At 38.0% G+C, this 25,032-nt stretch overlaps 2 protein-coding genes across 3 annotated transcripts in view; one reads left to right on the top strand and one right to left on the bottom strand.

The window, feature by feature from the left end:
• Positions 1-2,175: 2,175 nt before the first annotated feature.
• LOC148865412 (signal peptide peptidase-like 2) overlaps positions 2,176-25,032 on the bottom strand; it is a 97,978-nt gene continuing 75,121 nt past the window's right edge. The window contains exons 12-14 of one of the 2 annotated variants that reach the window (XM_088978275.1): positions 4,063-4,133; positions 2,823-2,906; positions 2,176-2,727 (exon numbers count right to left, since the gene is read on the bottom strand). In XM_088978275.1, coding sequence (XP_088834401.1) covers positions 2,609-2,727; positions 2,823-2,906; positions 4,063-4,133 — 274 coding nt within the window. In that variant the 3' untranslated portion in view covers positions 2,176-2,608. Of the gene's footprint in view, positions 2,728-2,822; positions 2,907-2,999; positions 3,198-4,062; positions 4,134-25,032 lie in introns of those variants that run through there. The other variant, XM_088978276.1, reaches the window with a different exon arrangement.
• Positions 6,286-18,286, top strand: LOC148865413 (uncharacterized). The gene is made up of 4 exons (XM_088978279.1): positions 6,286-17,289; positions 17,393-17,507; positions 17,607-17,998; positions 18,107-18,286. The coding sequence occupies exons 1-4, from the start codon at positions 17,166-17,168 to the stop codon at positions 18,262-18,264; spliced, it is 789 nt and encodes a 262-aa protein (XP_088834405.1). The 5' UTR covers positions 6,286-17,165; the 3' UTR covers positions 18,265-18,286.

Genomic DNA, 25,032 nt, shown 5'->3' with positions numbered 1-25,032 from the left:
TTGTGGAGATCAATGTTAGGATCCCACGCCATACAAAGAAAGCCAAGCTAGCCAGCAATTAAAAGGGAAGTGAGTCTGAAGACTTAATGGGTCTAAAGCCCATTTCGAACTAGGTTTAATTGGATTAATTAAAAAGGGGCGAATCTGGTTTATAATCTGATTAAGATCAACAATAGGATAAGATAAGTCTTATCCACTTACAAGTCTAGATCTAAATACAAATTTGGATCAAGAAACTCATTCTTAATTGGATCCTAAGTTGGCCCTAAAAGGGTTATAAATAAGGGGGTGAATTCCATAGTAGGTGAATTTTTCTTCTGCAATTTTCTCTCTCTACTCTTGCCGCCCCTACTCTATTCGATCTCCAGTTCTTGGAAGTGATCAAGATTGGATTTTGATATTGTTTCTTGCTAGAAGAAACAATCTTGAAGTTGTGCTCACATCCCTGTATATTCTTGCTGAAGAATCTTTTTGCTGATCCTACCTCACCCTAAGCTGTGTCATCTTCAGTGGAGGATGAATTTGGTGAACTCTTTGGGCGTAAACACCTACGTTGAGAACTACTGTTGATTCCATATCAGGTATATCCCTCCATTAATTTTGGGTTCAGATTTGGTCTGGTTTGTTTTAAGAACGATCATTGAAAAATGTAGTTTTTATTAAATCGGGGAGTATGATTCCTGGAAAAGAAAAAGAAAATTTTTGAAATTTCGCCCAACTACCCTATATGGTTCGACTATCCATATGATGGATTTCCCTTCCCTTCACATAACTCTTCCCGAAGTTCACTTTCAGGTTTGACATTTGCTCAAAAAGTTGAATCATTAATTCCAAATTCCTAATGAACCTCACATTACCTCATTTACAAAACAATATTGTATCATCAACAAACTGCAAGTGAGTGAGTGAGATGCCCTCCTAACGAACCATCCATTCTCTAATGAAGCCCCTAGAGTCTGCTATGTGAATCAACCTTCCTAGCACATTAACAAGTTTTTTCTTTTCTTTTAAGATAAAAAAAAAGAACTTTAGAGACATAACGCCCCTAACTTGCCGTTTAATTTAATCCACACATGTAAGATAGGGGACCATGTGGAGTATGATGTGGTTGAATCTGATTAGAAGTGCAGAATGTGCCGCACCAAAGCGAATGCAGGAAATCCGGAAATATGCCAACGCATGTCTTCCATTAACTCTCAATGGAAATATTACTTTAAAACCTCCTTTTGCTCATCATAAACTTTATTTTATATATATATAAAAGAAATATTCATTATCCAGAATTAGAAGTATATACAGACTGGTCCAAACAGTTTGGTGTACAGCCCAACCATTCAGAAAAAAAAAAGACAGAAAAAACAAAGACAGAAAAAACAAAACAAAAACACAGTTTTTATAGTCCATTCGGCTACTTCATGAGCAGCCCTGTTCCTATCGCTACGGGCAAAAGAGAAACAGCTTTATCAAAGACCCCACGAGAAAGTTTTATTTTTGTCCAACACATTCCAAAAGATCCAAGGCACAGAAGCTTCATCCTTAACACATACAGAGATGGCATTCAAACAGTTAATAATGAATTTTATTATATTTACAAAATTTCTGAAACTATTTTTACTATGTTTAGTTAATTTATATTATTTTTAAATAGAATATAAATGTACTGTAATTTAAGTAACTTTTTATTTTTATAAATTAATTATAGCTTTATTTTAATATTAGTTAAAATTTAATTGAATTTGAATGGATTGTAATTTTTAACTTATGAATTACTTATTGTTATTAATAGTTTATTTTCATCAGTTCTAGTTATTTAAATTTGTTTCAATTATTGTTGTTGTTATCAATTGTTGACTAATAGTTATAAATTTTTATAATTTCTGTGTACTAATAAATAGTATTTTTTTAAATGGAATTTAAATGGGTTATAATTATATTTAAATGGAATTTTCAAAATTTAGTACTTCTATTGTTCAGTTAAGTAAATAATATTTATGCTCAAATGAAAGTAATTTAAAATTGATATTTTTAAATGAAAATAGATTATTTATCTTAATTATCTACCTTTTAAAATGGATAATTTTTTATATGCAGCCACGTGTCTAAAGTGTGTCTGAAATGAGTAGTACGTGGAGTTAACTACTCCCACTTTTTTTTCTTATGAGAGTAGAAAAGAGCTTTCTAGATACTCTTTGCTGGAAAGATAGATAGCCACTTGTCTGAAATACAAATCTTAAAGTATGATGGCATTGGCCTTGCTCTCTTCAAAGAGCTAAGAAGTTCTTGGCCAAGTAGGAAACATTGCAAAACAGGTAAAGAAAGAGAAAAGTTTGTTCTATGGTTTTTTCGTGGTTTCTGCATTTAGCATTTGGGTACTGGAACAGAACACATTAATTAGTTACAAACAGCTAACATCCATATCTAGGTGTTCAAGCGAAACTACATACTTCAGTTCATCCATGAAATATGAACTCTACGAAGGGATCTGATTCTTGTCGGATAGGCAACAGAGAATGGGTGTCCCCTAACCCAGCATCTACTATGTTGGCAATTCCCAGGAGATCCAAGGGGTTTGGCCATTATCTTTCTTCGGAGAAACAGCAAACCTGCTTCAGGCTTGTCCAGCAGATCCACTGGTTGAAGAAGGTCCACTGGTAGGGGATTCATCATTTCCATAGCTCCACAGAGATTTCAGCTCACCTCTCAACAGACCCAAGACAACAGTAAGCCCTGAATGAAAATGATGGAAATGTTAATCAGAAAGAGTGCCTTCAGCAACAGAGAAAGGGATGCAAAATTTGCCTGGAAAGGCATCATTTCACTACCTAGTGTACATGGAACAAGGTATAGAAGGGCCGGTTGACCGTGCCCATCCATTAGATACAAGCCAAGGTATGTAAGAAAAAGGCCTGGAAAGTGGAAACAAAAAAAAAGTATATAGTCAGATATAAGACTCCTGGTATGTGCATGTAATAATATAGCAGGATAAGAAAGTACCAAATATAAACATTAGTTGGTAGCGAAAGATGGACGATGGACATAGGAAAGGAACTATAAGGTAGATAAACATACAAGATTCTCTCAGAATTAGTTGGAACTTATAATAACATGTTTTAGCAACTTCCTCCATGGATTCACATGAACACTAACTGGTATAATCCACTTCAGAGTGATAAAAATATCAAGCATGTTATGTGCATCTGTTAAATGCCATGATAAACCAGCAATCAGTACCATGTTAATTGTATTAAAATTAGCACACGCCATGATTTGGTAAAGATATTTACAACATTCAAATAAAACTCATCCTACTACAAATCGTACATCATGATGCAGGCAGCTAACAGATTAAACTAAAGACTTTTCTACCATAATTGTACATAATGAAATAGTTCATACAAGCATAATCATTCTAACCTCATGGTTGAAAATATAACTAAATAGGAGATCCTATAATCGTTATAAATTTTTATTAAATGGAATTTCAGTTTTTATTAATAAATATAATTGAATAGAAACATATTAAGTGGAGTTTAAATTATAATTTTTATGTGTACTAATAAATAGTATATATTTTTAAATGGAATTTTCAAATTTTAGTACTTCTATTGTTCAGTTAAGTAAATAATATTTATTCTCAAATGAAATTAATTTAAGATTAATATTTTTAAATGAAAATATATTATTTATATTAATTATCTACCTTTTAAAGTGGATAATTTTTTTTGATATGCAACCTTGTGTCTAAAGTGTGTCTGAAACGAGTAGTATGTGGAGTTAACTACTCCCACTTTTTTTTTTTCTTTTTTCTTTTTTTTTTTTTCTTATGAGAGTAGAAAAGAACTTTGATGGAATGATGGATTCTGTTCTGTATGTTAAATTAAAAGGGGTTTCTCCGGTGGCTGTCCGAGGTGTTGTCCTACTGTATGCCCATAACATGCTAGCCGATCTTTGCTGGAATGATAACTTCTCTTCCGTATGCTAAATTAAAAGGGTTGAAAAGAAACTTTCCATAGATATGACAAGGGGCAAAAATAAATAGAATAAGACATATATGAGGCTCACCAGTTCCATATCCAATCATCACCCAAAGAAAATATCCATTTAGAGTACTCTTCTTAGTTGATTTGTCATATCTGCAAACAACCAATTAAATTAAACCCATAAGAGAAATGCACAATCAAGGATTGATTTTGTAACATTTAAAACATAATATTAGCACAGACAAGCAATAAATAGGAGATTAACAACCATAGATTTCTACCGTGAGAGTTAAAAATAAGACTGAAAACTATTATGTAAATATACTTTGGCATTATCAAAATGAAACACTTCAATGCATACAACAAACTGATTTCTTATCTCAACATGAAAAAATAGAAAAATAGAGAACAATTTTCAGCAATCCTACACTAAGTAAAGCCACGTCATTCTTAAATAGTCATCAATAAATGTTATAAATTATATAGATTCATTATAAGATGACAAATGACTAGGACCCCAAACATTTGAATGGACTTAGGACTCTCTTATCTTCTTTGGGAATAAAAGACACTCTATGATGTTTGCTTAATTGACATGACTCACAATTCAACTGAGTTATAGACTCTAAAGTAGGGACATGTTTTTTTAAAACACACAAAGAAGGATGACGAAGACGACAATGACACTGATGTTGTGTAAGAGAGGAATTAAGAGTCTTCTAAGGACCATGGTCATCTAGGTAGTACAATCCTCTAACTTTACGACCACCAGCAATTGTCTTCCCCATCTTGAGATCCTGAAAGGCACAATATGAAGGATAAAAAGGTTATTGAACAATGAAGGGCTTGAGTAAGCTTACTTACAGGCAAGAGACTAAAGGGAAACTTGGGAACATAAATTATAAAGCATGCACTATGGTCAAAACCAAAAAACACATGAAGAGCCATCGGCTAAAGTAACAATTTGGATGTAGGAGGTGACAAAGATATTGATAAAGTTCAGATCTGTGTAGCCTTTAGGTTCGAAATAATAAAGGAAAAGAAATAATAGTGAAAGAGTAGAAGAAAGAGAAGAGAAGAGAAGTGGAGAGAAAATAAGGTCTGGTTCTAACTAGGGAGAGATCTCTCTAGTTAGATAGTTTTATTTATAGTTTTCTAAAACAAATGCACAAAGATTATTGTGCTCCCACTTAAGTGTGGGACACATCACTTAACTTAGGATCTACCTTGTAACTACATCAAGCATACAACACAATGTAAATTGGCTCTACTACCCCTCTACAGCCGACTCTAACACTCCCCCTCAAGTTGGTGAGTATATGTCATATAGTCCTAGCTTGTTACATATGTATGCCACTCTTCCTCCACCTTCACTTCTAGTCCCCATTGAGGACCCCATTCCTCTTGTTCCAGTTGTGATTGAGTCTTTGTGTCCAATGCGGCTTCCTATTGAACGACCACCCATCCAGCAAGTGTATATGCATCGTCATGTACTAGCTCCTCCTTCAGTTTCATCACCATCGATGTATCTGGCATTTGTTACTGCCCCAGCCCCACCCCTGTTTCCGAGCAATATGCAACTACTTTCTTCTTTCTTTTCTTCTTCATGTCACATACTCATTCTCAAAATGGTGGCCTTATTTTTCTTTTATTCTTTTTATTTGCAATTGCAATCTGCTGCACCAACCAACCAACCTGGGCGGCTGTGAGCCAGTGACATGTGAAATGGCAAACTGCTACTCTCCTGAACTGAATTTCAACAGTTCAACCATTAAAAGCTTCAATGGTTTTTTTTGGATCAATAAGATTCAACTATTAGTAGTTCTGTTCTTCTTCATTTCTTTTTTTTCTTTGTTTATTTGTTTCTTTTTTACTTGATTTTAGTAGTTCTGTTTCAGCCTTGATCTTGAACAGAGCTGCATGAATAAAATGCCACACAGCCATGTTATGTAATCTGTTCTTCCCCATTTTTTTTCTTTTTTTTTTTTGAACACATTTAATGGACTGAATAGTCCAAGACCCAACTGCCACAATAAATATAACCTTTTTTTTCTTTTTTTTTTTTCAACTATTCAGAGTTCAGACTTCAAGATGATTTATTGATTTTGCTTCTTTTGAATTTGATAAATGATTTATTGATTTTTCTTGTGAATTGTAGAAACTTGATGAGGAAATTATGAACTTGAAGTGAGTGATAGAAATTATAATTTGTGAATTTTAACTAATACTCTTTTTAATTTAATTAGGTGCTGCAATTTGATATTACGATCATTTCTTTGATCCCTATTTCATCAAGAACTAGAATGTCTAGAAAAGATTTTGCTTGGGAATATGTTAAAGAAGAGGAGGGGAAAAAGGTTATATTTATTGTGCATTTGTAGTAAATTGTGCACAAGAGGCATAAACCGATTAAAACATCATTTGGCTGGTAGCAAACATGGAATGAGTGAGTGCAAAAAATGCCTTGAAGAGGTAAAATTAAGATGTCGAAATGCACTTACCGAATTTGAAGTGGAGAAAAAGAAGAAGTCTGATTTTGCGGCTAGTGTTGGGAGGTTTAATCGTACACCTATGACTTCTCAACATGGAAATTGTATGACTCCTAATCCTAGATTTGAGGAGTCTATCATGGGAAAGGGAAGTGGGGCTCTAGTCACTCCACAATCATTTTCACCATGACTAGTAGGCCCAGTGGATCAATTTGTTTCATTTGAGCCACACCAACAGACTTCAAATTCACAATGTAAAAAAGATAAAATAAAAGATGTTGATAGGGCTATTGGAAGATGCTTTTATGCCAACGCATTGTCTGTTAATTTAGCAAATAGTCATTATTTCAAGAGTATGTGTAAGGCAATTGCAAATTTCGGTCTAGGTTATAAGCTTCCATCCATGCATGATCTTCGCACTAGGATCTTGAAAGAAGAAGTGGAGAATATAGATAAATTGATGAAGAAGTATAGAAAATCATGGAAGGACTATGGTTGCACAATTATGTCTAATGGATGGAGTGATGGAAAAAATAGGTCCATTGTCAATTTTCTTGTTAATAGTCCAAGTGGGACAATGTTTTGAAATTGATTGATGCATCCGATTCAATTAAAGATGGTGAGCTTCATTTTAAATATCTTGATGATGTTATTGAAGAAGTAGGAGAGGATAGTGTGGTTCAAGTAATCACAAATAATCATACAAGTTATGTGCTTGCTGGAAAAGATGACAAAATTGTATTGGACTCCTTGTGCTGCACATTGTATAGATTTAATGTTAGAGTCCATTGGGAAGATGAAAGTTTTTAATGAAACAGTAGAAATCTGCTGAAATAAAAAATATGAAAGAAAAGAGTGTTTTCTTGAAGAGAGGAGGAAGAGAAAAGAAGAAGAAGAGAAGAAGAGATCTTGAGAAGAAAGAGAGCAATAATCTGGCGGCCCCCTTCACTCATTATTTATATTAAAAATATAAGAGTACAAAGACTACTATGCCCTTATAGGGCGGAAAAACATAAAACAACATGTAAAAGACTAAAAAACTAATAAAATTTGGACTCACAAAACTACTGTGGTCTCCACCCACTTCCTATCTAACAACTAGCATAACACAACTACTCTTAAAACAACACAAAACTAACTAATCTTCAACACTCTCCCTCAAGTTGGGAGTAAATGTCACACATTCCCAACTTGCGTAGGTCATGTTCAAGTTTGTTCTTTGCAACCCCTTTAGTGAAAACATCAGCTATCTGCAACACTGAAGAGACATAAGGCAAGCAAACTTCTTCGGTTGTTATCCTTTCTCTTATGAAGTGCCTATCAAGTTCAATGTGTTTTGTCCTGTCATGCTGAATTGGATTATGGGCAACATCGATTTCGGCTTGATTGTCATAGTATAACATCATAGGTTCCATTGCATTCATCCCAATCTCACTAAATAGGGATCTAGCCCAAAGTAGTTCTGAGACACCATGAGCCATAGACCAATACTTAGCCTTCGCACTTGACCTAGCCACAACTGCTTGCTTCTTACTCTTCCATGAGATCAAGTTTCCACCTATGTTGTACAGGAAAAAGAGAGGAGAGGAGAAACAAGAGGATTGAGAGCCCAAAAAGATACTGTAGGCGGCGTAGTATGTTATATTTATACTAGGGCGACAACAACTAAACATAAAGAGAAGTAAAAGTACAATCGTACCCCTACGGTACTATACATATAAAAAATAACATCTGTTAACACTCCCCCTCAAGTTGGAGCATAGATATAATCATGTCCGACTTGTCACATAAATCATAATGTCTTGAGTGGTGTAGTACACATTTTGCCTGTGATGACTTTCTCTCTGATAAAATGCTTGTCAACTTCGATGTGTTTTGTTCTATCATGTAGCACTGGGTTAGCTGCAATGTTTATTACAGCTTTATTATCACAGAATAGGGTTATAGGCCTGTCCACTGAAAAACCCAACTCACTCAACAGATTCTTTATCCATATACTTTCAGCCACTCCATGAGCCATTGCTCGATATTCAGCTTCAGCACTGGATCTAGCCACCACACTTTGCTTTTTACTTCTCCAGGTAACTAGGTTTCCTCCTATTGAGGTGCAGTAGCCACTACTAGTAGACTTTCTGTCATTTAGAGATCCAACCCAATTTGCATCAATATACACTTCAACTTTCAAATGCCCATGTCTTTGAAACAACAAGCCAGCACCTGGAAACTTTTTAAGATATCAGAGGATTCTTTCTGCTGCTTCAAGATGAGTGGACATAGATGCATGCATAAACTGGCTAAGGACACCAACAACATACGCAATGTCTGGGCGGGTCATAGAAAGATATAACAATCTCCCTACAAGTCTCTGAAACTGTTTCACATCCTAGATAGGTTCACCTTGGCTATCACCTAATTTATAGTTAGGATCAATGGGAGAGTCAACTGGCTTCACTCCCATTTTTCCAGTATCCAGGAGTAAATCTAGGACATACTTCCTTTGGGAAATGATGATACCCTTTTTTGAGCGGGCAACTTCAATTCCAAGGAAGTATCTTGGAGGCCCTAGATCCTTTACTTCAAACTGTGTGGCAAGAAAACTCTTCAACCTCTGGATTTCATCATTCCAGTAACCAGTGACAATTATATCATGAACATATACTATCAAAGCAGCGATTTTACCTTCTCCTCTTTTCATAAACAGTGTGTGATCAGATTGACATTGCTTGTACCCTTTCTGCTGAATCGCAACATGGAATCTACTGAACCAGGCAGGTGATTGTTTAAGCCCGTATAAAGACTTCTTCAACTTGCACACCTTATGTTCATTGCCTTGAGCCTAAAAACTAGGGGGTTGTATCATGTAAACTTTCTCTTCGAGGTCACCATTCAAGAGTGCATTCTTGATATCAAGCTGATGTAGATCCCAGTCAAGGTTAGCAGCAAGAGGAAGTTAATCTCACGTGCCTGTGGCATTACCGACTTGGCCACATTAATATAGATCGTATCACAAGGTTGGTAAATGATGGTCCTTTGGATTTTCTAACTTAGAAGATCTCCCAACCTGTGAACCTTGCCTTCAAGGTAAGATGATGAAATCACCATTTAACAGTAAGCCTGAAAGATCAACAGGCATGCTTGACCTTATACATACTGATGTATGTGGTCCCATGAATGTTAGGACACGTAACCAACACGTTTATTTCATAACATCTACCGATGATCACTCTCGATATGGTTACGTGTATCTAATGAGACACAAGTCTGATTCCTTTGAAAAGTTCAAAGAGTTCAGGCAAGAGGTCGAGAAATAGTTGGGAAGACACATTAAGGCCTTTCGATCAGATTGAGGAGGCGAATATCTCTCTGAAGAATTCAGGGACTACTTAAAGGAGAATGGGATAGAATCACAACTAGATCCTCCTGCTACACCACAATTAAACGGTGTGTCAGAGAGGAGGAACCAGACTTTATTAGATATGGTCTGATCACTTCTCGTACTCTCGGAATTACCCACATCCTTTTGGGGTTACCCATTAGAGACTGCGATATACATGCTGAACTGGGTTCCAACTAAATCCGTTCCAAAGACTCCCTATGAGCTTTGGATCGGTAAGAAACCAAGTGTAAGCACTTGAAGATTTGGGGTTATCCGACACATGTTAAAAGAACAAGTGCTGACAATTTGGAATCTAAGACTAGCCGTTGCCTATTTGTAAGTTACCCAAAAGGCTCTGTAGGGTATTTATTCTATGACACAGGAGAGCAGAAGGTGTTCTATAGTCGAAATGCCCATTTCTTGGAAGAAGATTACATCCTAAACAATCATTGTCAGGAAGTTGTTCTTGATGAGGAGAGCTTAGGGGTAGTGGGAGATGTCCCACAAGCTCCAGTTAATAACCAACCTAGGAGATCTACCCAGGCATCTAGGCCTCTAGTTCGTTACGGTTATGACCAAGAAAGTTACTTGGTGGAAGCCATGACCAGTGAGGAGGATCCCATAACTTATACGGAAACTATGTTGGACATAGATTCCTTGAAATGGGTAGATACCATGAGAGCTGAGCTGGACTCAATGGAGGCCAATGGAGTCTAGACTATGGTAGATCCGCCCCTGGGGTAAAAGCAATTGGTTGCAAATGGATCTATAAGAGGAAGAAGGGCCCCGATGGTAAGGTTGAGACCTACAAGGCTTGTCTTGTGGCGAAAGGGTACACTTAGAAAGAGGGAATCAATTACGAGGAAACCTTTTCGCCTGTGGCCATGCTTAAATCCATTAGGATCCTGCTAGCTGTAGCAACATACCATGACTATGAGATTTGGCAAATGGATGTCAAAACTGCGTTCCTGAATGGAGATCTTACTGAAGATATCTATATGCAGTAGCTGCAAGGCTTCATTGTTGCAAGTCAGGAAAACATGGTATGTAGACTTAATAGATCCATTTATAGACTTAAGCAAGCTTTTAGAAGTTGGAACATCTGTTTTAACTTTGCTGTCAAATCGTTTAACTTCGAGAAGAATCCGGATGAATCCTGTGTTTATAGGAAGACTAGTGGGGATAAGGTTATGTTCTTGGTTCTGTATGTAGACGACATTCTACTCATTGGGAATGATGTAGGAATGTTGACTACGGTGAAAGTATGGCTTTCATAGAAAATCTCCATGAAAGATCTTGGAGAAGCCTCTTATATCTTGGGACTTCGACTCTATAGAGATGGATCGAAAAGGATTATAGGATTATCCCAGTCTACTTACATTGACAAGATAGTCAAGAGATACAGTATGGAGAACTCCAAGAAAGAAAATGTTCCTTTCAGGCATGGAGTCACTCTCTCCAAGGGTATGTCTCCCAAGACACCTGAGGAGATTGAGGGAATGAAAGAAGTTCCCTATGCCTCTGCCATAGGGAGCATCATGTATGCCATGCTGTGCACTCGGCCAGACATTGCTCAGGCTGTTAGTGTGGTAAGTAGATACCAGTCTAACCCAGGACAAGAACATTGGACCGTTGCGAAAAACATAAAGAAATACCTTTGAAGGACAAAAGAGTTGTCTGGTATTCGATGGTAGTTCACTACAGATCCTTGGGTATACCGATGCCGATTTCCAGTCAGACCCAGATGATAGAAAGTCTACATCTGGATACATCTTTATGATGGGGTCTTGTGTAGTTAGCTGGAAAAGCAGCAAACAAGGGTCCACTACAGATTCCACAACAGAGGCCGAGTACATTGCCGCAAGTGAAGTTGCCAATGAAGTCGTATGGATGAAGAAGTTCATTCAGGAATTAGGAGTAGTTCCATCCAGCACATCACCCATTCCACTGTTGTGTGACAACACTGGAGCCATTGCTCAGGCTAAGGAGCTATGAGCCCACTCAAAGTCAAAGCACATCGAGAGGAAGTACCATGTACTACGGGAGATAGTTGGAAGAGGGGACGTCCTGATTCAGAAGGTAGCATCAACAGAAAATGTAGCAGACTCATTGACTAAGCCACTAACACAGAAAGTGTTTGACAAACATGTGGAAAGTATGGGACTCCGGCTTGTACCCGATTGGACCTAAGTGCAAGTGGGAGCTGTTAGACAGTGTATGCCCTTAGCTCCAATAAGCATGATGTACATTATGACATTTATTGTAAATGAATAAAGTACTTATTTGATTCATGTTATTGTGGTGTGTTTCTGTGTAATACCCTTAAACTGGACACATATGAGACTCGTGTTAGTTTAGAATCTTCACAGCCACTGGATGGATCTAGGGAGATTTATCCTATCAAGGCTGACACTTATGTGCCGCCAAGTTGGTTGGGGTGGCTTGTCTCAGCTGCCAAGGTGAGACCTGAGGTACATGCAGTGTGGGTTTTCTTGAAACCCTGAAGCGGACCAAAATTCCAGTAGTGCCTTGGACCATGGAGATAAATGGGCAAAACTGGAATGTTACACCTGACCCCTAGACTCGATTATGATACTGCACTAGGTGTCAGATTGGGTTTTCTTTGATATGCCAATCAGTGAGATCCTTAGAGGGGGTCAAAACCTGGGTATGTTGGGATAGTCCGAGAATTCATCTGAGTGGGTGATCATAGTGACAGAATCAACCCCTTTGTCGGACAAAGTGAATGATTGAGAAAATGCACTCTCTTTGATGGAAACCTAAACTGCCGGCAGTGGATTTCAAATTTGTTTGAAATTTGGTTTTGCAAAATATATTTATATAGAGATATACTTATATATATTATGGTTTCAAATCGTTTGCAAAAATGTTAATTCCCGGGATTCATGTGAGTAGAAAGTGTAGCACTATACCTTGTAGCCGAGGGAGAGGTCCTCTCTTGTCGGGTAGTGTTTAATCATTAAGGGCTGAGATGTTAAGTGTAAGGCCATTAAGGATTATCTGATGGGCTAATCTTGCATCTACTCACAATCCTTGGTCCTTCATAAGATGGCTGGATCCAAGGACCATTTAATGTAAATGTTAGGCCCATTAAGAGCCCATGGTGATGGACTCAGGGGTTCACTGTATTCAACAGTGAATTTGGCCAAGCCATGTAACAGAGGCTAAGTTGAAACAATGTGGCTGATGTGTAGATCAATGTTAGGGTCCCACGCCATACAAAGAGAACGAAGATAGCCAACATTCAAAGGAAGTGAGCCTGAAAGCTTAATGGGCCTAAAAGCCCATTTCGAACTGGGTTAATTGGATTAATTAAATAGGGGGGATCTGGGTTTGGATCAGCAGATAAGGATAAGAGGATAAGTCTTATCCACTTAAAGAGTCCCGGTCCAAATAAAGATTTGGATCAGGAAATTCCTAATTTGATTAGGAATAAGCTAATCTTTAACTTAAGATAAGGGATTATCCTTATCACTTAAAGAGTTCAGATCTAAATAAAGATTTGGATAAGAGGACTTCTAATCAGATTAGGAGGTTGTCTCTTTAAGGTTATAAATAGAGATCAGGGCGAACATGAAAAAGACACCAGACACAACACAGAAAGAAGACAACTCAGTTAGACTGATCTTGACTTTAGTTCTTTTTCTTCTTGCTCTTTCCGCCCTACTTTGTTCGATCTCCAGTTCTTGGATCTGATCAAGATTTGATCTTGATATTGTTTCTTGCTAAAAGAAACAATTTTGAAGTTGTTCTCACTACCCCATTTTATTCTTGCTGACGAATCACAAGTTCTTGGTGAAGAACAACCAGCTGATCGTACCTCATCCTAAGTTGTGTCATCTTCAGTGGAGGGAGAATTTGCTACACTCTTTGGGCGTGAACACCTATGTTGGGAGGAGCTTTTTGTGTGGATTCCGTATCAGGTATATCCCTCCCTAACCTTGGTTTCAGATTTGGCCCAATTTGGATACAAGAACGAACCTTGAAAATGCAATTTTCTAAATTGGGAATAGGATTCCCGGATGAGAGTAAAGAAATTTTTGAAAATTTGCCCAACCTTTCTTCAGGGTTCGACCATCCATATGGTGGATCTCCCATCCCTTCAATCTCATCAAATATATCCAAGAATACCGTATATAATCATATACAAACAAGAGAAAATAACAGTATCCACCCATGGAAGGAATATGATATGTCTCCCATACATCGGTGTGAACAACATCAAAAGTAAAAGCACCTCTTTTATTACTTGGTTTAAAAGAATGTCTACAATGTTTTTCCAACTAACAACTCTCACACTCTAAGGTAGATAACTGGACAGACTCAAATAACTTTGGAAACAAAAATTTTAAAGAACCAAAAGAAAGATGCCCCAACCGATTATGCCAGAGCATAATCTGACTCACTGACTTTGATCCACTACTATTACTGCTAGTAAAATGGTGTCTCTGATGTCTCAGAATCTCATCCAGAAGGTAGACTCCATTCACCTCACGACTACTCCCAATCATCTTCTTTGATTCTAGATCTTGCAAAACACAATTACCAGGATGAAAAGTCATTGAACAATTCAATTTTTTTGTCAAAGAACTAATAGAAAGTAGGTTGGTATGAAGTCTAGGGACATGTAGGATAGAAGATAAGGTAATATCATTGGTCATTCTAACTGTCCCCTTCCCAGCAATTGGAATATGGGAACCATTTGCTGTCTCTACCAGAGCACAACTGATAAGAACTGAAAAGGGTAGGAACATTAGTCATGTGCTCAGATTCTCCCGAGTCTATAATCTAGGGAGGTCCCCCTCCTTACCTGAGGTGGATGCAAGATTTGCAGTTGCATATGAACTACTTGTATGAGCAAAAGAAGTTGTATAGTTGGCTCCTGCACTCTGCTGTCCATTTGAAAGGCTAGAACTAGTATATTTCTTACTCATAAGTTGTCCAAACCTTTTCAATTATATTCTCACTACTGCTACTGCAATGGATTCCCAATCAGTTTGGGAAAGAGTGGCTGAAGAGTCTCCTGTAGTGGCCACATTTGCATTTTCCTTCTTGTAATTGATTCGAGTAGGCATAAGATGTGGATGGAGCTTCCAACAAGTATCGCTGGTATGCTTAGGCTTCTTCCAGTAATCACACACCAAGTCCTTCTTATCCTCTCTCCTAGTCTCAGTGCTCCCCCTGTCTCCATTCGGCATAGGTTTGGTTGTACTAACCATAACCAACTGGTCAATCCCAAGCTGTCTCAACATGACATTCCACCTACTCTCCTCTCTAGAAACAAAGGCATAGGCTTGAGATAGTGCCACACTCTCCCTAGAAAGCATATGCTGCCTAGCAATGTCAAATTCAGGGTTCAGCCCTGCCAAGAACTCAAAAACCCTATTTTTCTTTACCATTTTCTAATAGGTTGCTGCATTATTGACACTTTCCCACACCACAGTTTCTAAGTGATCTCATGTCAAAGGGTTTTCAACATGGAGAAATACATGGCAAGGGGTTTGTCTCCCTGTTTTATACTAATCACCTGATTCCTTAGCTGATAGGCTCTGGCTACATTCTATTTCCGAGAATAGGTTTCAGTCACTCCATCCCAGATTTCCTTTGCAGTATTAGCCCATAGAAAATTTTTGCCAATGTGAGGTAACATAAAATTACACAGCCAAGACATCACCAGGTAATTGTCCTGTACCCATCGAGAGGAATCTATATCTAGTTTCCTCTCCCCCCCAGTGATGTACCCTAATTTCCCCGGGCACCAATGGCCACCTTGGCTGATTGTGCCCATTCTAAATAATTTGTACCATCAAGTTTTACTAAAGTAATGATTCCAGGCCAAAAAATATCACTACCACCTCCAATGCCCAGTCCCATGGTACCGGTGGATTTCAGCTCGGTACTCCAACTCTCCATCTTTCTTTAAACAATTCAACAGTCTGAAAGAAAAAGGTTGAGAGCCTCCAAGAACAACTTAAGACCCCACACACAAGAACAAACCCTTCTGAGAAAAGAAAACCCTAATCGGAGAGAAATCTCTCTCCTCCTAGCGTCTCCCAACAGTGAGAAGAGTGAATCGCCCACTCCAGGAGGCCCAGAAAAGTCCAGAAAACTAACCTCCCCTAACAGAAAAATAAAAGAAATCCAACAATACTTGTGCGCCCAAGATCAGATAAAAAACAAAGAGTCCAGCTTTTCTAGGACTCTTCCCCGTACTCCAGTTCTTCCTAATTTTGATGCCAAAACGTAGATCACCCTCTTGATGACTAGATCTCACCAAAAAATCCAAGAACTGGGCAATCTATAGTAGATCAATCAGCCCTTTCTTACTTCATCAAGTCGGCCGATCTAGGGCTGCATGAGAATGCTTCAAGAACCCTAGCCGATGCTCTGATACCAAGTAGAAATCTGTTGAAATAAAAAATATGAAAGAAAAGAGTGTTTTCTTGAAGAGAGGAGGAAGAGAGAAGAAGAAGAGAAGATCTTGAGAAGAAAGAGAGCAATAATCTGGCCACCCCCTTCACTTATTATTTATATTAAAAATATAAGAGGAGTACAAAGACTACTATGCCCTTATAGGGTAGAAAAATATAAAACATGTAAAAGACTCAAAAAACTAACAAATTTTGGACTCAAAAAACTGCTGTGGTCCCCACTTCCTATCTAACAACTAACATAACACAACTACTCTTAAAACAACACAAAACTAACTAATCTTCAATAGAAACAATTGAGAAGGAAAAGCAGGTCACAAGATTTATTTACCACCATGGATGGGTTTTAAACTTGATGAAGAGTTTCACAAAAAAATGAGAGCTTTTACGTCCAGCAATTACTTGGTTTGCCACTACTTACTTGACATTGAAAAGCATTTATAAACAGAAGCAACCTCTTCAATCAATGTTTGCTTCTAAAAGGTGGAATGGAAGCCATTGGAATAAGCATCTTGAGGGTGTCAAGGCAAAACAAACTATAATGTTTGATAGCAGATTTTGGCCTTAGGTGGCATTTTGTGTAAAGACCACTTTGCCAATTGTTGTAATGTTGAGAGAAGTTGATTCTGAAGTAACACCCTCAATGCCGTATTTATATGAAATGATGGATTCAGCAAAAGAGCAAATTGCATTTTCTTATGGTGGGATAAAGAGAAAATATATGCCTATTTGGAATAAGATTGATAAAAGATGGACCCCTCAACTTCATGTCCCTCTTCATGCAGCAAGCTATTATTTAAACCCATAGCTATGCTATGAGCCACATTTTTCGAATGATCGTGAAGTAAGAGAGGGATTATTTAAATGCATGAAAAGGATGATTCCTGATAGGCATGAGCGTGCCCTAGAAGATTGCCAGTTGGATATGTATGATAAAGCACTACGAGATTTTGGTTGTGACATGGAAATTGATACGAGGAAGAGGCGATCTGGTAAGTGGTTTATTTGTTTGATAATTAGTATGCAACTATGCATAATTCTTTTTTTGGATATTTTAAAGCTTTACTAATGTCTTTGTAAATGATATTTTTGTAGCTGATTGGTGGGCACGGTTTGGAACCCAAACACTAGAGTTAACAAAATTTGCTATTCAAGTTTTCAGCCTTACATGTAATGCTTCTAGTTGTGAAAGAAATTGGAGCACCTTCGAGTAGGTTATTATTTATTTTCTTATTTACTTTTTAGGTTTTTATGTAATAGTTGTGTTTTGTCAATGTTTTTAATAATATATATTTTGTCTTTGTACTAGATACACAAAAAAGATAAACAAGTTGGAGCAAAAAAGGTTAAATGCTTTAGTTTTTGTGATGTATAATATGAAGTTGAGGGAAAGAAACATGAAGAGGAGGGCAAGTGCAAATATTGATCCCATTTTGACACAACATGTGGAGGAGGGTGATGAATGGATTACTGAAATTGAGGATCAAGTTCTTCCAACTAATCCTTCTTGGGTGGATAGTGACTCTTTGGGCCTTGAAATTACCACAGTTAAGGTGGTTGAAGATGCATATATAAATTTAGTAGAGCCGATAGCCCCTACCAACAAAGAAGGATCAAGTGGAAGAAAGAGGGGCTCGAGTGATGGTGGCAACAAGACATTTGATCGTAGAAATCAAAAGGCTTATGCTACTGAATCTCAAAGTAAGTAATAATTAGTGTATATTGATTGTATTCTTCTAGTGGTCCAATTAATTTTCTAGTTGAGGATTATTGAGTGAGGTGATAATTGCAATTGTATTTTGTTTGTAGGGACAAGGAAAGGCAAGAGTGTTGAACTAAACTTGATTGATGAGGATGAAGATGATGAAATAGGGAGAAATGAACCATATGATGTGGATGCAAATCTTGAAACATATGATGATGCCTTTGCTATTCTAGAAGAAGATGATCTAGAGTCTTTTGATTGAGTTTCGGTCCTTAGAGTTTTGTTTTTTTGTGATCTATATTGCATAATTGAATCAAGAAATTGTATTTTACATTTTTCACTATGTTATATTGTAAGTTAGAGTTGAAAACTTGAGATTTAGAACTCAAATATTGATTGAAATTAAGTCATTATATTATTTTATGCTTAAAGTATCTATTTTTTTATTAATATACCTACTATAATTATAAAAAAAAAAATACATGCTTGAGGCTTATGCCTCTCATGTTCTGAACTACGCCTCACAGCTTCGGGTAGTGGAACGCCTCGCACCACGCCTCCACATTTTAAAACATTGGTTTCGGCTTTAATAAAGAAAGGTAAATTTAAAGATAAAGAGAAAAGAAGCAAGGGAAAGAGGTAGGAAAGAGATAGAGAAGATGTAGAGAAGAAAAGAGGGAAAACAAGAGTTAAAGTATTCAAGAAGAAGAAGAGGAAGAAGGAAAGGTTTTTGTCGAGAGTCTCAGGTGTGTTATTGTTTACACCTTGAAAATGTTTTACTTAACACATTAAAGAAAATTACAAATAGGCCCTAGAATAGGTGCCCAAATACAAAAAAACATGAAATGACATAAATGCCCTTACACTCTCAACACTCCCCCTCAAGCTGAGCATAGATATTTATCATACCCAACTTGTTCAAATTGTTGTCAAGCTTTGATTTGGAGACACCTTTAGTAAGACAATCAACCAATTGATCTTCATACCTCACAAAAGGTAAACATATCTCTCCATTGGATTGTGGGTTATGTTTATGGTAGCTTGATTGTCACAATATAATATCAATGGAGTATCAATTTGCACTCCCATTTCTATCAACAAGTTCTTCAGCCATAACAATTCGGAAACTCCATGAGCCATAGCTTTGTACTCTGTCGCTTCACTAGATCGAGCCATGACTAATTGTTTCTTACTTCTCCAAGATACAACCTTACCACCCACCAAGGTACAATAGCCAAAAGTAGATTGCCTATCATCAATAGAACCTGCCTAGTCAGCATTAGAATAAACCTCTACCTTTAGATGCCCATGATTAGAATACAATATACCTTTTCCTAGACATCCCTTCTAATAAGCAAGTATTTCTATTCACTGCTTGCATATGAGATGATCTAGGCTTGTGCATATATTGGCTAACCACATTCACAATATATGATATATCTGGTCTAGTCAAACACAAGTAGAGAAGGCGACCGACAAGTCTTTGATACACAACTTTGTCAGGAAGGACATCTCCATCATCAACTCCCAACTTATGAATGGGATCAATTGGAGTTTTAGCTGGTTTACAATCCAATTTTCCTATTTCTTGAAGCAGATCAAGGACATATTTCCTCTGAGAAATATAAATGCCCCTCTTTGACCTTGCGACCTCAATCCCTAGGAAATACCGGAAATTTCCAAGATCTTTAATTTCAAATTCAGTAGCAAGAGAAGACTTTAGTTCAATAATTCTAGAGACATCATCCCTTGTGATAACAAGATCATCAACGTATCAACATAGTCATTTTTCTATTTGCTCTCCTAATAAACAAGGTATGGTCAATTTGAGATTGAGAGAAGCCAATTTTTATGATAGCTTTTTTGAATCTATCAAACCAAGCTCTAGGGGACTGCTTAAGGCCATAAAGGGATTTCTTCAAATGACAAACCTTTCCTTCACTCCTAGGGATGTTCACTCTAGGAGGAAATTCAATGTAAACTTATTTTTGAAGGTCCCCATTAAGGAAGGCATTCTTAACATCCATTTGATGCAAGGGCCAAGAATAATGGGCAGCAAGAGACATGATAACTCGAATTGAATTCATCTTGGCTATTGGAGCAAAGGTTTCTTGATAATCAATGTCGTAAGACTGAGTGAGTGTACCCTTTTTCCACAAGTTGAGCTTTATACCTTTCAATTGAGTCATCGCCTTTATGCTTTACTGTGTAAACCCACTTACATCCAGCAGGAACTTTGCCCACTAGAAGAGAAACAATTTCCCATGTCTAATTTTTCTTAAGCGCCTCCATTTCCTGATTCATAGCATCCTGAATTGCACTGCCTCAGTAACACTGTGAGGGATAAAAATAGAAGTAATGGAAGAGATATAGGCACAACTAGGGGGAGATAAGGTATTATATGAGATATAATTTGAGATAGGATATTTAGCAAATATACTTTTTTTCTTTATGAACTGCAATAGGAAGGTTAAGGTCAAAGACCACACTAGGAGGCTCAGTAATAAGTTCAATGCAAGTATCAAAAATAAGAAGAGGTTCAAAATCCAGATTACTTGAGTCCGGGAAGACGAATTGTAATGAACATTCAATCTCTAAAGTCATCCTCTTTTTCCGTCTAACAAATCATTGGTGCCAAGACCGAAGAATTGGAGGAGGCAGAGGAGGCACAAGAGGAGTATTACTGCCACCACAGGCCACAGGGAGGAAGAGAAGGTGAAGGATTGACAATACTAGTTATAGCTAGAGCAAGAATCAACATAAAAAAAAGAGTCCAATCTTCACTAACATTCTCCCCCTGAAAAGAAGGATGAGAAGAGGAAAAGAAGGGGGTAGACTCAAAGAATGTGACATCTTTGCATACATACCAACAACGGTACCCTTCTTGGATTGAAGAATATCCCAAGAAGACACACTTGATAGACTTTAGATCAAATTTCAACCTAGAAGGACTCATGTCATGGATGAAGTAGACACACCAAAGACCTTAGGAGGAAGATGGAAGGTTTCCTCATTAGGAAAAAGAAGTTGATGAAGAGACTGGAGATGAAGGGTCCGCGAAGGAAATCTGTTAATAAGATATACAACTGTTTGCGCAACACCCCCGAAAACTGAGTTTGAACATGCATTTGGAATAACAATCCCTTGGTAACTTCAACCACGTCTGTTTTTCCTCTCTAATACCCCATTTTCTTAGCGGGTATGAGGACATGAACTTTGGTGAATTGCTCCTTTCTCTTCAAGGAAAATTTGTAAGTGCTTCTCAAAGTATTCATTGGAATTGTCAGATCTGATAATCTTAACCTTCTTTTCAAATTGTTTCTTCACCATACTGAAAAATCCTTCTGTAATGGAAGAAACTTCATCTCGGCTCTTCATTAAATACAACTAGGTATACTACAGGTAGTCATCAACAAAAAGAATAAAATATTTATAACCACCCATACATGGAATAGAATAAGGTCCCCAAATATCAGTATGTATTAAATGAAAAGCAACACTACTTCTCTTGTTACTCTCAAAATATGTGGTTCGACATTGCTTTGATAGTTGATAGACTTCACATTGTAGACCAGAATTAGGCAAGGACTCAAATAGACTAGGAAACAAAAACTTCAATGAACCAAAAGACACATGCCCAAGACAGTGATGCCACAATTTCAATTGACTTGGTTCCTCATCATGACAGGACTCTGACTAACACATTAACCCTAACTTTGGAGACTGATCAAGAAGAGAAACTCCCGACTTCATGTTAGTAGACATTCAAGACTGCTATCAGCCTTGAACCCTAATAGATTTCAGGTTCGAAAATAGAAGAAAAGGTATAGAGAAGAGAGGAGAAAGAGAAGAGAGAGCAGTAGAACACAAGGGTTGAAAGGAGGGACGGAATCTTAATGTTCTGTTGCCGCCACTTTTATTTAGTATTTATAGGTTATGCTCATTACATGGAAAGGACAGATCTGCCCTTAGTATTTACATAACAAATAGAATAAAATAAAACTGAAATAAATAACAACTGAAATAACCAATTGACCACCAGCTAACCCTAGGATGACTAGAACACATTCTACCCTACGAACATAGTGGGACCATAGCTGTGGGGCCCACATCAGTGTTCTCTACACTCCCCCTCAAGTTGGGAATAAATGTTTATCATTCCCAACTTGGATAGATCTGCTTCTAGCTTCTTCCTTGGTACAACTTTGGTGAGGATATCTGCTAGCTACATGTTGGATGTGATGTACGGGAGACACACTTCTTGTGATGAGACCCTCTCTCGTACAAAATGTCGATCAACTTCAATATGTTTATTTTTGTCATGCTGCACCGGATTGTGTGCTATATTAATAGCCGCTTGATTATCACAATACAACATCAGGGGCTTCTCATACTCAATACCCAACTCCTCAAATAGTGATCTCAGCCATAGAATTTTAGCCACTCCGTTAGCCATTGACCTGTATTCAGCTTCAGCACTAGATCGGGAGACAATACTCTATTTTTTACTCCTCCAAGAGACAACGTTACCTCCCACAAGGGCACAATATCCAGAGGTAGACCTTCTGCCACCAACACTCCCAGCCCAATCGGCATCTGTATAGACCTCCACCTTCATGTGGTCATTGTTCTTGAACAGTATACCTCTACCCGGGCATCTCTTCAAGTATGTTAATATTCTTTATGCTACAAGAAGATGCTTGGTTCTAGGAGAATGCATGTACTGGCTGACAACACTAACTGCATAACTGATATCTGGCCGAGTGAGGCAGAGATATAGGAGCTTTCCCACTAATCGCTGGAACATAACTTTGTCTTCAAGAGGATCCCCACTCTCTGCACTAATCCTGCGGTTCTATTCAATGGGTGTATCCGTAGGCTTGACACCTAACTTTCCAGTTTCCGCCAACAGATCTAGAACATATTTCCTCTGAGAGACAAAGATCCCCTATTTAGATCTAGCAACCTCAATACCCAAAAAATACCATAGTGCACCAAGATCTTTCACCTCAAACTCTTAATGAAGGAGCTGTTTGAGGGACTCAATCTCATGGTTATCATTTCCTATCACCACAATATCATTAACATGTACTGCAAGTAGTGTTAGAGAGGACTCCACCCTCTTGATGAACAGTGTATGATCTGACTGGGCCTGTACATAACCGAACTTCCCAAGGGCTAGTCTGAATCTGTCGAACCAAGCTTTAGGTGACTGCTTCAAACCATACAATGCCTTATTGAGCCGGCAGACCTTCTTACCTATCTCTGTATCATAGAATCCAGGAGGCAACTGCATGTAAACCCTTTCCTGTAGGAGAAACCCTACCCTCACTGTGCTCCCCCTAAAAAGGACCCAAATCCCCACTCTCACCGCTTTCCCCCTGAGGAGAAACCCGAGAATAATAGGGTGTCTCCTCAAAGAAAGTGACATCCATGGAGACAAACTTCTTCCCTGAGACAGGATCATAGCAGCAATAACCCTTTTGAGTTTGTGCATAACCAAGAAAGAGGCATTTGGAGGACTTTGGTTCAAACTTGGAGTGATGGGGTCCGAGAAGCTAAACAAAACAGGTACAACCAAATGTTTTAAGGGGAACAGTAAACAACTCCTCATTTGGGTATAGAAGGGAAAAATGAGGTTTCATACCAAGAACCCGGGAAGGAACCCGATTAATAAGATATACCACCATGAGGATAGCATCACCCCAGAAGCAAATAGGGACATTAGAGGTAAACATAATACTTCTAGCCACCTCCAAGATGTGCCTATTCTTCCTTTCTGGAACCCCATTCTGCTAAGGTGTATGAGGGCAAGTGCTTTGATGGATAACCCCATGATTAAGAAGGTAAGATGCCAATGGCTTAGCAAAGTATTCATTTGCATTATTAGATCTAAGAACTTTGATCTTGGCATCAAACTGTGTTAGGATCATTTGGTGGAAGTTTTGGGTCAGGGTAGGAACCTCATCTCGTGAACGCATAAGATAAACCCAAGAAAACTGAGTATGGTCATCAACAAATAACAACAAATATCTGTACCCACCCATAGAAGGGATGTGATATGGCCCCCAAACATCAGTATGCACAATATCAAAAGAACTATTACTCCTTTTATTACTCAATGAATAAGAGTTTGTACAATGTTTAGCTAACTCACAACTTTCACATTTCAACTAGGACAACTCAACAGACTCAAACAAAGTAGGAAACAAACTCTTTAAGGATCGAAAAGACAAATGACCCAATCGATTATACCAAAGCATAACCGGACTCACAATCTGAGAAACAAGTGACTTCTTATCCACTGACTCTTCCCAACGAGAGCTCTCCCCAAGCAGATAGATCCCATTCGTCTCACAGCCAGTCCCAATTACCTTCTTTGTTTGCAGGTCCTGAAAAACACATCGGTCAAGGAAGAAAGTTACTGAGCAGTTCATATGTTTGGTAATACTACTAACTGAAAGAAGGTTAGTATCAAGCTTAGGAACATGCAGGACAGAAGACAAGGAGATAGTATCCGAGAGCTTGATGTCACCCTTGCCAGAAATAGGGACAAGAGAGCCATCGGCAATAGATACTTTATCCCTACCAGAAGATAAATGTAAGTGGTAAACAATGAAGGCAAGCTAGTCATATGGTCAGATAAACCTAAATCTATTACCCAACAGGGTTCAGTAATACCTGGAGCTGAGGCATGGTAGGCTGAGGCTCGAGTACCTGAATGTGCGAAAGCAAATGTGGCAGGGGTTGATGGTGACTGCGGTGGCTGAGCTGAGTTCCCAACTTCCTTTTCCAACTGTATTAGAGCAGCCCAAACTACAGCTAAGGTCTCTAAGGGTGTGCCTCTTGTGCCAGATGAGGATGCTGAATCAGTAGTCATGGCCACATGAGCATTACCCTTCTTGCTTCTCAACTTTGCCGGGACCAAATGAAGATGCAGCTTCCAACATGTTTCTTTTGTGTGTTTGGGTTTCTTACAATGCTCACATACCACATCCCTTTTATCTTCATTCTTCCTGTCCCTTTCTAA

This window comes from Nelumbo lutea, chromosome 3 (genome assembly GCF_056320005.1).
Source record: "Nelumbo lutea isolate HS-2025 chromosome 3, American lotus-T2T, whole genome shotgun sequence".
NCBI lineage: Eukaryota > Viridiplantae > Streptophyta > Magnoliopsida > Proteales > Nelumbonaceae > Nelumbo > Nelumbo lutea.
Note: the sequence above shows the minus strand (reverse complement) of the source record. Positions and strands in the feature narration are given on the sequence as shown.

What these genes read in the sequence shown, in the direction of transcription:
- LOC148865413 (XM_088978279.1), top strand. Translation starts at nt 17,166, where the DNA reads ATGAAAAGGATGATTCCTGATAGGCATGAGCGTGCCCTAGAAGATTGC. An exon ending in TACGAGGAAGAGGCGATCTG is followed by an intron (nt 17,290 to 17,392) that starts GTAAGTGGTTTA and finishes ATATTTTTGTAG; the next exon opens with CTGATTGGTGGGCACGGTTT. An exon ending in AGAAATTGGAGCACCTTCGA is followed by an intron (nt 17,508 to 17,606) that starts GTAGGTTATTAT and finishes TCTTTGTACTAG; the next exon opens with ATACACAAAAAAGATAAACA.